At 45.7% G+C, this 14,156-nt stretch overlaps 1 protein-coding gene across 1 annotated transcript; it reads left to right on the top strand.

Annotated features, from left to right (window-relative positions):
• Positions 1–865: 865 nt before the first annotated feature.
• On the top strand, positions 866–14,156 carry LOC307036014 (uncharacterized protein). Its single transcript, XM_079675947.1, has 6 exons — positions 866–1,130; positions 3,876–4,047; positions 4,167–4,741; positions 4,988–5,018; positions 8,051–8,813; positions 12,632–14,156. Exons 1-6 carry the CDS (start codon positions 1,032–1,034, stop codon positions 13,359–13,361), a joined length of 2,370 nt encoding a protein of 789 aa, XP_079532073.1. The 5' UTR covers positions 866–1,031; the 3' UTR covers positions 13,362–14,156.

The raw sequence follows: 14,156 nt of genomic DNA, 5'->3' as shown, positions 1-14,156 counted from the left end.
CAGGTAATGAAACCCACAGGTAATGAAACCTCCAGGTAATGAAACCCACAGGTAAAGAAACCTCCAGGTAATGAAACCCACAGGTAATAAAACCTCCAGATAATGAAACCTACAGGTAATAAAACCTACAGGTTGTGTTGACACACATTGATCCCCTTCCTTCATAAATATACAGAATATAAACTTATATATAAAGTTAACACCAAATGTTAATATAATAATAATATATAGAGTTATTTTTTAAACATGTTTGAATGGTGATATACACAGGGAAAATGTGAAGGCCTAACAAGTGATGCATGTTGCATTAAACTGCATTTATTTAAAGTATTTTATACGTATTGGGATTCTGACCAGAGTTAATTTCATATGTCACTATTTACGTCACACTTTCTGCATTATTCAGTTTATTTTATTATTTATTTTCCTGGCATGAATATGGTTTACTTCATCTGCATTCTGTCCACATTAGTCTGCAACATAACCCGCACTTTCCTTCACTGTTTCTTCTGCACTATTTTATCTTATGTTTATGTTGTATTGTTGATGTCTAACATATAGAATACTATTCTATATGTTGTATTGTTGATGAGCTCAGGACAGTTTGAGCATCTGGTGATAAAGCCTTTGAACACCTCTTACTGCTCTTACTGCTTTCACTCACCTGTCAGCCATTGTTTGTGATTATTTGTCTTTATTTATATTGTTTACTCTCATTGTTTACTCTCATTGTTAATTCGTATTGTTTATTCTCATTGTTTACTCTCATTGTTTACTTTGATTGTTTTCCTGTCGAGCCCTTTTGTCCCGTGCTTGGATTAATAAAGGGGTTCTGCTTTTACTCTGAAAGGGTGTACAGACCGGATGTAACCAGAGCGCCATTTTGCACACGAAGAGCCGATCACCATCCGAGCTTTTGGACTCTTTGTCCCAAAGAGACAGAAGTTCAGAACCAGCCGAGTCGGACCGGACAGAATCAGCCGGACCGTACCGGACCAGCCGGAGCGGAACGGGAGCGGAACCCGACCGAGATGGAGGTGTTTGTTGTTCAGGTGGATGTGATCCTACAGGCGGGACTTCAGTCCGCGGTGTGCGAGGTCCATCCCGGGGAGGCGCGAGCTCCTGACAGGGTGAGGGCACACTCAACTATATCCTGTACTCTTATATCTTATTATATATTCATATAAATGTGTTGATACCAGGTTTATACGTGGAAATACGGGTTTATCTGAGAGGATAGAGAGAGAAATCCCTCCGTCACTTCCGGCTTTGCTTTAGGCTTAATCACGCGAGACGACAGCAACGTGATTAAGATGCAGTCTAAACATACTACAGTCTAAACATACTAATACTACCTTTCTAAACATACTAATACAGTCTAAACATACTAATACTAAAGTCTAAACATACTAATACTACAGTCTAAACATACTAATACAGTCTAAACATACTAATACTACAGTCTAAACATACTAATACTACAGTCTAAACATACTAATATCACAGTCTAAACATACTAATACTACAGTCTAAACATACTAATACTACAGTCTAAACATACTAATATCACAGTCTAAACATACTAATACCACAGTCGAAACATACTATTACCAGTGGCGTTTTTATATGTACAAAAGTGGTGGGGCACAAAACACTTAGATGTCTATATATAAGCTTCTGCAGTGAGGTTCATGGCTGGTGAGGCACTGGCACTGACTCTTCAGGTTTACAAATATTATAGTTTGACCTAAATCGAAATATAATATTATTTTCAAAAGCTTTTTTTGTCTGATACTTCGATTAATTTTAAACAGACAGTTCAACAAAGGGATACCCAAAAAATGATAATTTTATCATTTACATATTGAATTGTTCTCTTAGTAAGATCCCATTTTCAATAACATGGTGGTCTTTCCTTGACTTGAAGATGAAGTCCATGCTATCTTTCTGGACAAAAATCTCTATTACTTTTTTGTAAAAGTCCTCCTTATCTTCTTGTAGTTTCAAAAGTCGAATCATAAATCTAATCGATAGATTTATGATTAGAAAATTATAAAAGTAGGGTAGACATGTGGATATTATCCGGCTGAACAAAACGTGCATTTATCTAACAGGTACGTTTCCCACAGATCTTATTTCCAGCTATTTTCTAAAATCCTATGGAGAAATCTCATTGCTTTTTGTGGAGGGAACCCATGCGCAGCTTACTTCCTGGTTTTAGGACGCGTCTCTCTCCTCCTCTTCACACACCACACTTTTCGCGGCATACGTACTTACTGCCAATCAGCTCTGAATGATGTGAGATGACGTATGGTGGGGATGGCAGCACTCTGCCCCTATGGTCATTATTGTTTGTCACACACATTGAATAGAAAAAGACTGAGCATGCGCAGTGTAGTTCATACAGTCACCATTCAGTTAGACAGTGAGAGGGAGGGGTTTTGTCCCACATGGCTCAAAACGTCTCAATAGACACTAACTGTAGACACTAATTAGAAGAAAATAGACTAAAACAGCAATGTACAGACGAATCAGATGATTAAACAAGATTTATATATATTTTAATATTTTTTTGCATTTTTTTGTAATCATTATTTGTAATACTTTCTGCTGACACTAGGTGGGGCTGTGCCCCTAATGACCAGTCGCCACTGACTATTACCACAGTCTAAACATACTAATACTAAGGAAATGTTGGCTCAGCCAGGATTTTATCTCTGTTAAGCAGTTCATCAACTGCTGTAGTGCGTGTTTGACATTTGCTTTGAGAGGCAGATAGATCTGTACATCGTCGGCGTAGCAGTGGAAGGGAATATTGTGTTTAGTGAGAGTTGAACCTAGGGGCAGTAAGTACAGTAAAAAGAGGATGGGGCCCAGGATAGAGCCTTGAAGAACCCCACAGGTAAGAGGGGCTTTAGCAGAGAAGAAGGCACCTAGCTGCACACATACTACAGTCGAAACATACTAATACTACAGTCTAAACATACTATTACCACAGTCTAAACATACTATTACCACAGTCTAAACATACTATTACCACAGTCTAAACATACTATTACTACAGTCTAAACACACTATTACCACAGTCTAAACATACTATTACTACAGTCTAAACATACTATTACTACAGTCTAAACACACTATTACCACAGTCTAAACATACTATTACTACAGTCTAAACATACTATTACTACAGTCTAAACATACTACAGTCTAAACATACTATTACTACAGTCTAAACATACTACAGTCTAAACATACTATTACTACAGTCTAAACATACTATTACTACAGTCTAAACACACTATTACCACAGTCTAAACATACTATTACTACAGTCTAAACATACTATTACTACAGTCTAAACATACTACAGTCTAAACATACTATTACTACAGTCTAAACATACTACAGTCTAAACATACTATTACTACAGTCTAAACATACTATTACTACAGTCTAAACATACTACAGTCTAAACACACTATTACTACAGTCTAAACATACTACAGTCTAAACACACTATTACTACAGTCTAAACATACTATTACTACAGTCTAAACATACTATTACAAACATACTATTACTACAGTCTAAACATACTACAGTCTAAACATACTATTACCACAGTAAATAGTATGGTTAGACATACTGCAAGTTAAAGTACTCATACCACAGTCTAGATACTGCAAGTTGAAGTACTCATACCACAGTCTAGATACTGCAAGTTGAAGTACTCATACCACAGTCTAGATACTGCAAGTTGAAGTACTCATACCACAGTCTAGATACTGCAAGTTGAAGTACTCATACCACAGTCTAGATACTGCAAGTTGAAGTACTCATACCCCCTGTGCACCCTGTGTTTCCTGCAGGATCAGCTGACTGCCGTCCTCCGGATGATGACCAGAGAGGCGCTGCGTCAAATCAGCCGAGTCTTTAGAGAGCTCTACGTCCGCCTGGAGACAGAAAACAGATCTCTGAAGGACAAAGTGCTCCATCTGGAGTCGGAGGGCGAGAAGACTGTTTATAAGATCCAACCATCAGGTGAGGAGACACACATATTATATAGATGTCTATGAGAAAATGTAATCTATATTAATATAAATGATTGACGTCAGTAAAGGACCTGTTGCATCATGTTTTCTGTCTCGCTGTTCTTACAGATGGACCCGCCCTCTCACCGGACATCAACCAATCAGCAGTGAACCCTTCAGCGCTCGCCATGGCGATCCTCTCCTCCTCCAAACAGCGAGCAAACAGCAGTTCTCAGGTTCCTCTGGTCATCGTCAGCCAGCCGCTGCCTCAACCAATCACAGGCCAAAGCCCCACCCCCCGGGACCTACAGATGCAGACGGACCTGCAGATGCAGACAGACCTGCAGGCGCATACGGACCTGCATGCGCAGACGGACCTGCAGACGCAGTCAGACCTGCAGACGCAGACAGACCTGCAAACCGGCCTGCAGACGCATTCAAACCTGCAGATGGGCCTGCAGTCGGACCTGCAGATGGGCCTGCAGTCGGACCTGCAGACGCAGTCAAACCTGCAGACAGAACTGCAGACGCAGTCAGACCTGCAGACAGGCCTGCAGATGGAGGTGGTGTTAGAAATGTTCTCCACACATCCTGAAGAATCACCTGCAGCCATGACATCACTTCCTATGTCTGATGATCAGCCAATCAGTGATCCCTCAGTTGAACCAGTGACACACCTGACACCTGAGGACCAGGATGTTGTTGTAAGTCTGACACTGCCCACATTTAGAAATAATTGTTTATAAGAACTTTCACAATAAAAGCCTCCAGTGGGTGACCCTCCCCTTCCTGAGGCTTTTAATGCGAAACCAGGTCAACAACATAAATACATTTTTAACCTCATTATCATTTCTTTAATGTCTGTTTTCACTGATGCTGAGGATTAATAATGCATCATATTTTAAAATACACAAGACTAAATAAATAAATCACTGCTATTTGTTTTCCAGGAAACAGCATTGGAGGCTGACAGTCAACCAGGTGAGACCTCAGAGTTATTAAATATTATAATTATTACATAATTAGATAAAATAAGAACCAGGAGAAACCTTATAATATGGTTTATTAAATATAATACTTACTATAAAATACACCGCCTGGACGCAGCTCCTACATTTTGAATGTATTGTAGCGTGAACCCAACAGGAAGTCACCTTTTACTTTGTGACCATTTGATTGTGCCGCACTTTATCAAACTCTTCCTACAGTTTTAATCCCATCAACACCGACTTTAACGTGTTGTGTTGCGGCTGATTTTAACGTGTTGTGTTGCAGCTGACTTTAACGTGTTGTGTTGCGGCTGATTTTAACGTGTTGTGTTGCAGCTGACTTTAACGTGTTGTGTTGCGGCTGACTTTAACGTGTTGCGGCTGACTTTAACGTGTTGTGTTGCGGCTGACTTTAACGTGTTGTGTTGTGGCTGATTTGAACGTGTTGTGTTGCGGCTGATTTTAACGTGTTGTGTTGCAGCTGACTTTAACGCGATGTGTTGCGGCTGACTTTTACGCGTTGTGTTGCGGCTGACTTTAACGTGTTGTGTTGCGGCTGACTTTAACGTGTTGCGGCTGACTTTAACGTGTTGGGTTGCGGCTGACTTTAACGCGATGTGTTGCGGCTGACTTTAACGTGTTGTGTTGCGGCTGACTTTAACGTGTTGTGTTGCAGCTGACTTTAACGCGATGTGTTGCGGCTGACTTTTACGCGTTGTGTTGCGGCTGACTTTAACGTGTTGTGTTGCGGCTGACTTTAACGTGTTGCGGCTGACTTTAACGTGTTGTGTTGCGGCTGACTTTAACGTGTTGTGTTGCGCCTGACTTTAACGTGTTGTGTTGCAGCTGACTTTAACGTGTTGTGTTGCGGCTGACTTTAACGTGTTGCGGCTGACTAACGTGTTGCGGCTGACTTTAGCGTGTTGTGTTGCGGCTGACTTTAACGTGTTGCGGCTGACTTTAGCGTGTTGTGTTGCAGCTGACTTTAACGTGTTGTGTTGCGGCTGACTTTAACGTGTTGCAGCTGACTTTAACGTGTTGCGGCTGACTTTAACGCGTTGTTATGCAGCTGACTTTAAGGTGTTGCGGCTGACTTTAACGCGTTGTGTTGCAGCTGACTTTAACGCGTTCTGTTGCGGCTGACTTTAACGTGTTGCGGCTGACTTTAACGTGTTGCGGCTGACTTTAACGTGTTGTGTTTTGGCTGACTTTTACGGGTTGTGTTGCGGCTGACTTTAACGTATTGCGGCTGACTTTAACGTGTTGTGTTGCGGCTGACTTTAACATGTTGCGGCTGACTTTAACGTGTTGTGTTGCGGCTGACTTTAACGTGTTGTGTTGCGGCTGACTTTAACGTGTTGTGTTGCGGCTGACTTTAACATGTTGCGGCTGACTTTAACGTGTTGTGTTGCGGCTGACTTTAACGTGTTGTTTTGCGGCTGACTTTAACATGTTGCAGCTGACTTTAACGTGTTGTGTTGCGGCTGACTTTAACATGTTGTGTTGCGGCTGACTTTAACATGTTGCAGCTGACTTTAACGTGTTGTGTTGCGGCTGACTTTAACATGTTGCGGCTGACTTTAACGTGTTGTGTTGCGGCTGACTTTAACATGTTGCGGCTGACTTTAACGTGTTGTGTTGCGGCTGACTTTAACGTGTTGCGGCTGACTTTAACGTGTTGTGTTGCAGCTGACTTTAACGTGTTGCGGCTGACTTTAACGTGTTGTGTTGCGGCTGACTTTAATGTGTTGTGTTGCGGCTGACTTTAACGTGTTGCGGCTGATTTTAACGTGTTGTGTTGCGGCTGACTTTAACGTGTTGCGGCTGACATTAACGTGTTGTGTTGCAGCTGACTTTTACGCGTTGTGTTGCGGCTGACTTTAACGTATTGCGGCTGACTTTAACGTGTTGTGTTGCGGCTGACTTTAACGTGTTGTGTTGCGGCTGACTTTAACGTGTTGTGTTGCGGCTGACTTTAACATGTTGCGGCTGACTTTAACGTGTTGTGTTGCGGCTGACTTTAACGTGTTGTGTTGCGGCTGACTTTAACATGTTGCGGCTGACTTTAACGTGTTGTGTTGCGGCTGACTTTAACATGTTGCGGCTGACTTTAACATGTTGTGTTGCGGCTGACTTTAACATGTTGCAGCTGACTTTAACGTGTTGTGTTGCGGCTGACTTTAACATGTTGCGGCTGACTTTAACGTGTTGTGTTGCGGCTGACTTTAACATGTTGCGGCTGACTTTAACGTGTTGTGTTGCGGCTGACTTTAACGTGTTGCGGCTGACTTTAACGTGTTGTGTTGCAGCTGACTTTAACGTGTTGCGGCTGACTTTAACGTGTTGTGTTGCGGCTGACTTTAATGTGTTGTGTTGCGGCTGACTTTAACGTGTTGCGGCTGATTTTAACGTGTTGTGTTGCGGCTGACTTTAACGTGTTGCGGCTGACTTTAACGTGTTGTGTTATGGCTGAATTTAACGTGTTGCGGCTGACTTTAACGTGTTGTGTTGCGGCTGACTTTAACGTGTTGCGGCTGACATTAACGTGTTGTGTTGCAGCTGACTTTTACGCGTTGTGTTGCGGCTGACTTTAACGTATTGCGGCTGACTTTAACGTGTTGTGTTGCGGCTGACTTTAACGTGTTGTGTTGCGGCTGACTTTAACGTGTTGTGTTGCGGCTGACTTTAACGTGTTGTGTTGCGGCTGACTTTAACATGTTGCGGCTGACTTTAACGTGTTGTGTTGCGGCTGACTTTAACGTGTTGTGTTGCGGCTGACTTTAACATGTTGCGGCTGACTTTAACGTGTTGTGTTGCGGCTGACTTTAACATGTTGCAGCTGACTTTAACGTGTTGTGTTGCGGCTGACTTTAACGTGTTGTGTTGCGGCTGACTTTAACATGTTGCAGCTGACTTTAACGTGTTGTGTTGCGGCTGACTTTAACATGTTGCGGCTGACTTTAACGTGTTGTGTTGCGGCTGACTTTAACGTGTTGCGGCTGACTTTAACGTGTTGTGTTGCAGCGCTGAGCCCGGAGCAGCAGAAGGAGACGGACAGGAGGAGGAGGCGGGAGCTGTACAAGGAGAAGAGGTTTTTCTGTGAGTTGTGTAACAAAGGCTTCCACCAGCAGCATCAGCTGAAGAAACATGTCTCCTGCCACCTGAAGCCATTCCCCTGTAGCTCCTGCGATAAAGGCTTCTATAAAGCCCGCAGTCTGCAGAAACACGAGCAGAGCCACAAGCTGCAGGCGGCGCAGGAGAGCGACCCGGAGAAGCTGCTGCGCTGCGACGCCTGCAGCAGGACCTTCCGGCTGCAGAGGCAGCTGCGTGCTCACCAGGCTGCGCAGCACCGAGAGCAGCAGCTGCATTGCATCGTCTGCCCGCGCAGCTTCACCTCAGCCACATCGCTGCGATACCACCAGGTGTCGCACGCCGCCGTCAAGCCCTTCATGTGCGACGTCTGTGGCAAGGGCTTCACCAGGAAGAAGAGTCTACGCGAGCATCAGACGGTGCACAGCGGAGCGCGACCCTACCCCTGCGCTGCCTGCGGGAAGAGCTTCTCCACCGCCAGCAACCTGCGCGTCCACAAGAGGTCGCATTCAGACGAGCGGCCGCACAAGTGCCTCCAGTGCGACAAAGCCTTCAAGAGCAGGATGGGCCTGCTGCAGCACCGCCTGGTTCACTCCGGAGAGAAACCCTTCACCTGTCCCACCTGCGGACTCAGCTTCGGACTCAAGTACAACTTCCAGAGACACGTGCGGCTGCACAACGGGGAGAAACCCTTCAGGTATACTACTTCCTGTCCGTCTCCTGACTTCCTGTCTGTCTCCCGACTACCTGTCTGTCTCTACCTGTCTGTCTCCTTACTACCTGTCTGTCTCCTGACTACCTGTCCGTCTCTACCTGTTTTTCTCTACCTGTCTCTCTCTAACTGTCTGTCTCCTGACTACCTGTTTGTCTCTACCTGTCTGTCTCCTGACTACCTGTTTGTCTCTACCTGTCTGTCTCCTGACTACCTGTTTGTCTCTACCTGTCTGTCTCCTGACTACCTGTCTGTCTCCTGACTAACTGTCTGTCTCTACCTGTCTGTCTCCTGACTACCTGTTTCTCTCTACCTGTCTGTCTCTACCTGTCTGTCTCTAACTGTCTGTCTCTTCCTGTCTGTCTCTACCTGTCTGTCTCTACCTGTCTTTCTCCTGACTACCTGTCTGTCTACCTGTCTGTCTCTACCTGTCTGTCTCTACCTGTCTGTCTCTACATGTCTCTCTCGACCTGTCTCTCTCTACCTGTCTGTCTCTACCTGTTTGTCTCCTGACTACATGTCTGTCTTTACCTGTCTGTCTCTACCTGTCTGTCTCTACCTGTCTGTCTCTACCTGTCTTTCTCCTGACTACCTGTCTGTCTCTACCTGTCTGTCTCTTCCTGTCTGTCTCTACCTGTCTGTCTCTACCTGTCTTTCTCCTGACTACCTGTCTGTCTACCTGTCTGTCTCTACCTGTCTGTCTACCTGTCTGTCTTTACCTGTCTGTCTCTACCTGTCTGTCTCTACCTGTCTGTCTCTACCTGTCTTTCTCCTGACTACCTGTCTGTCTCTACCTGTCTGTCTCTACCTGTCTGTCTCTTCCTGTCTGTCTCTACCTGTCTGTCTCTACCTGTCTTTCTCCTGACTACCTGTCTGGCTCTACCAGTCTGGCTCTACCAGTCTGGCTCTACCTGTCTGTCTCTACCTGTCTCTCTCTACCTGTCTCTCTCTACCTGTCTCTCTCGACCTGTCTGTCTCCTGACTACCTGTCTGTCTCTACCTTTCTGTCTCTACCAGTCTGGCTCTACCTGTCTGTCTCTACCTGTTTCTCTCTACCTGTCTGTCTCTACCTGTCTCTCTCGACCTGTCTCTCTCTACCTGTCTGTCTCTACCTGTTTGTCTCCTGACTACCTGTCTGTCTCTACCTGTCTGTCTCTACCTGTCTGTCTCTATACCTGTCTGTCTCTCTACCTGTCTGTCTCTACCTGTCTTTCTCCTGACTACCTGTCTGTCTCTACCTGTCTGTCTCTACCTGTCTCTCTCTACCTGTCTCTCTCTACCTGTCTGTCTCCTGACTACCTGTCTGTCTCTACCTTTCTGTCTCTACCTGTCTGTCTCTACCTGTCTGTCTCTACCTGTCTCTCTCTACCTGTCTGTCTCTTCCTGTCTGTCTCTACCTGTCTGTCTCTACCTGTATTTCTCCTGACTACCTGTCTGTCTCTACCTGTCTGTCTCTACCTGTCTGTCTCTACCTGTTTGTCTCTACCTGTTTCTCTCTACCTGTCTGTCTCTACCTCTCTCTCTCAACCTGTCTCTCTCTACCTGTCTGTCTCTACCTGTTTGTCTCCTGACTACTTGTCTGTCTCTACCTGTCTTTCTCCTGACTACCTGTCTATCTCTACCTGTCTGTCTCTACCTGTCTGTCTCTACCTGTCTGTCTCTACCTGTTTGTCTCTACCTGTTTGTCTCTACCTGTCTGTCTCGACCCGTCTCTCTCTACCTGTCTGTCTCTACCTGTTTGTCTCCTGACTACCTGTCTGTCTCTACCTGTCTGTCTCTACCTGTCTTTCTCCTGACTACCTGTCTGTCTCTACCTGTCTGTCTCTTCCTGTCTGTCTCTACCTGTCTGTCTCTACCTGTTTGTCTCTACCTGTTTCTCTCTACCTGTCTGTCTCTACCTGTCTGTCTCTACCTGTCTGTCTCTACCTGTCTGTCTCTACCTGTCTGTCTCTACCTGTTTGTCTCTACCTGTCTGTCTCTACCTGTTTGTCTCTACCTGTCTGTCTCTACCTGTTTGTCTCCTGACTACCTGTCTGTCTCTACCTGTCTGTCTCTACCTGTCTTTCTCCTGACTACCTGTCTGTCTCTACCTGTCTGTCTCTTCCTGTCTGTCTCTACCTGTCTGTCTCTACCTGTTTGTCTCTACCTGTTTCTCTCTACCTGTCTGTCTCTACCTGTCTGTCTCTACCTGTCTGTCTCTACCTGTCTGTCTCTACCTGTTTGTCTCTACCTGTTTCTCTCTACCTGTCTGTCTCGACCTGTCTCTCTCTACCTGTCAGTCTTTACTAGGGATGTAACGATACCAAAAACTCACGGTACGATAATATCGCGATAATAAGTCCACGGTACGGTATTTATCGCGATATTGAATAATAAAGGGAAGAAGAAAAAAATTCATAATTTTTTTTCAATAAAACATTTTTTCACTCGGAAAATGTTTTTTTATTACATAATAAATCTGATTTTTACAGCATTTTTGTAGGATAGCAGTATTTTAAAGTGTCAAAAACAAAGTGACAGTAACAGACTGGAACAAGAAAACCAGTGTTTTTGTACCTACTGGTACTACCAAACAAAGTAAGCATTTTCTTTATGCCACTGCATCTCACAAATAAACAAGGACATTTAATAATCAGACCCTGCAATAAAATAAATCAAGTTTCACTTTAGTTTTTCAAGTAACTCAACTCAAACTCACTAGTCACTCACTCAGCATCATCAGACAGGTTTTTAGGAATATGAGAATGTCCACATTTCCATGTATTTATAAACTGGGATGTTTGGGCATTTACAATATCCCCTGCTCTGGAAACAACTCTCTCGCTTGGTACTGATGTTGCTGGGACACCAGTGGTCGCGTTAACCGAATATTTTATTTAACAATGACGGAAAAATCTGAAAGCAGTCTGTAATTTTGACAGATTAGAACAAACTCGGAACAGCGCCAACGTTTCCCCGCAGCCAGGCTCTGGTGTTATGCCGTGTTATGCATGCCCTCCAAAAGGAAATGATATAGTTCCCAAACCGTACTTTGCCGTACAGATCAATACATGTCTGGGAGGTTTTGCTTTACGCTGTGCGCGTCCCGCGAGGTGCATGCACACACGGCATAACACCCCCCCCCCCCCCCGTTGACAGTTCACGAGCATGCTCTATCGTGAACTGTTCAGACCCGACGGGTAATAAGGGATTATGACGGATATTTTACGATCCTGTCTGTCAAAATGACGGACAGCAAAAAAGTCTAACGCCAGGCTTATTGACATGGCGAGATATAAATATATGGTTGGTACTTGTCAATGTCTCTAGGTGTGTAAATGTAGCCCTGTAAATACGATGTCCTTTTGTGTTACCTGTTGTTTTATTTTCATGCTGTAACCTACTTGCTGCCATGTTGGACAGGTCTCTATTGAAAAAGAGATCGATGATCTCAATGGGACCACCTGGTTAAATAAAGTTTTTTTTTTAAAAGTGTTTAAAAAATTTTTTTTTTAATTTTTTTTAAAAATCGCGGTAGATTTTGTCAGTCTCACGACGGTATTGGGAAGTTTATTTACCGCAATATTCGGTATATCGTTACATCCCTAGTCTCTACCTGTCTGTCTCTACCTGTCTGTCTCTACCTGTCTTTCTCCTGACTACCTGTCTGTCTCTACCTGTCTGTCTCTACCTGTCTGTCTCTTCCTGTCTGGCTCTACCTGTCTGTCTCTACCTGTTTGTCTCTACCTGTCTCTCTCGACCTGTCTCTCTCTACCTGTCTGTCTCTACCTGTCTCCTGACTACCTGTCTGTCTCCTGTCTCAGATGTGAGAAGTGTGGAGAAGGTTTTTCTGGAACGTGGGCCCTGAAGAGCCACATGCTGGTCCACGGTGTGGAGAAGCCCTTCATGTGTGACCTGTGTGGAAAGACCTTCTTCTATAACTGCCAGCTGCAGAAGCACCAGCAGCTGGTCCACGGGGAGAAGCAGCGTCGGGGGGGTGGCGCGGCGGGGAGGCGGAGAGAAACCGTAGAGAAACCTTTCGGCTGTAAAGTCTGTCTGAAGAGCTTCAGCAGCTCCGCCACACTCAGGACGCACGAGAAGAGCCACGCCGAGAACAAGGAGTTCAGCTGCGACTCCTGCGGGAAGACCTTCCACCTGAGACACCTGTACCTGTACCACCTGAGGACGCACAGCGGCGAGCGGCCGCACGTCTGCGCCGTCTGCAGCAAAGGCTTCCTGTTGCAGTCGCAGCTGAAGCAGCACGAGCTGCTGCACACCGGAGAGAAGCCGCACCGCTGCCAGACCTGCGGGAAGGAGTTCAGGACGCCGCAGAACTACCACCGCCACCTGCTGGTCCACAGCGGAGAGAAACCCTACGCTTGCTCCGTCTGCAGCAGGAAGTTCAGGCAGTCCAACCAGTTGAAGTCTCACATGCAGATCCACACCGGCGTCAAGCTGTACTCCTGCCAGCGCTGCAACCACGGCTTCTCCGACTCCAGACAGCTGAAGAAGCACCGCTGCGGAGACGAGCTGCACCCGAAGAAGCACCGCTGAGGAAACGAGGAGACGAACTGCAGCCGAAAAAGCACCGCTGAGGAGACGAGCTGCAGCTGAAGAAGCACCGCTGAGGAAACGAGGAGACGAACTGCAGCCGAAGAAGCACCGCTGAGGAGACGAGTTGCAGCTGAAGAAGCACCGCTGAGGAAACGAGGAGACGAACTGCAGCCGAAGAAGCACCACTGAGGAGACGAGCTGCAGCCGAAGAAGCACTGCTGAGGAAACGAGGAGACGAACTGCAGCCGAAAAAGCACCGCTGAGGAGACAAGCTGCAGCCGAAGAAGCACCGACGAGGAGACGAGCTGCAGCCGAAGAAGCACCGCTGAGGAGACGAGCTGCAGCTGAAGAAGCACCGCTGAGGAAACGAGGAGACGAGCTGCAGCCGAAGAAGCACCGCTGAGGAGACGAGGAGACGAGCTGCAGCCGAAGAAGCACCGCTGAGGAGACGAGGAGACGAGCTGCAGCCGAAGAAGCACCGCTGAGGAGACGAGGAGACGAGCTGCAGCCGAAGAAGCACCGCTGAGGAGACGAGGAGACGAGCTGCAGCTGAAGAAGCACCGACGAGGAGACGAGCTGCAGCTGAAGAAGCACCGCTGAGGAGACGAGCTGCAGCTGAAGAAGCACCGCTGAGGAGACGAGGAGACGAGCTTAGCATAAGAGCGAGGGCTTCAGCAGCTAGCCTAGCTTAGCATCTCTTTGTGGACTCCTTTATTTTTGATATGAAAACAGAAGAGACTTAGTTTGTAGTTTTTTATGATAATTATTCTTAAGTAAATAAAATCTGAAACCAGT

This window comes from Notothenia rossii (genome assembly GCF_949606895.1).
Source record: "Notothenia rossii genome assembly, chromosome: 4".
NCBI classification, from domain to species: Eukaryota; Metazoa; Chordata; class Actinopteri; order Perciformes; family Nototheniidae; genus Notothenia; species Notothenia rossii.
Note: the sequence above shows the minus strand (reverse complement) of the source record. Positions and strands in the feature narration are given on the sequence as shown.

Excerpts from the sequence above, each read along its gene's own strand:
- LOC307036014 (XM_079675947.1), top strand. The coding sequence starts at position 1,032 with ATGGAGGTGTTTGTTGTTCAGGTGGATGTGATCCTACAGGCGGGACTT. Across the intron at positions 4,048-4,166 it reads TTATAAGATCCAACCATCAG|ATGGACCCGCCCTCTCACCG; the intron begins GTGAGGAGACAC and ends CTGTTCTTACAG. Across the intron at positions 4,742-4,987 it reads CTGAGGACCAGGATGTTGTT|GAAACAGCATTGGAGGCTGA; the intron begins GTAAGTCTGACA and ends TTTGTTTTCCAG.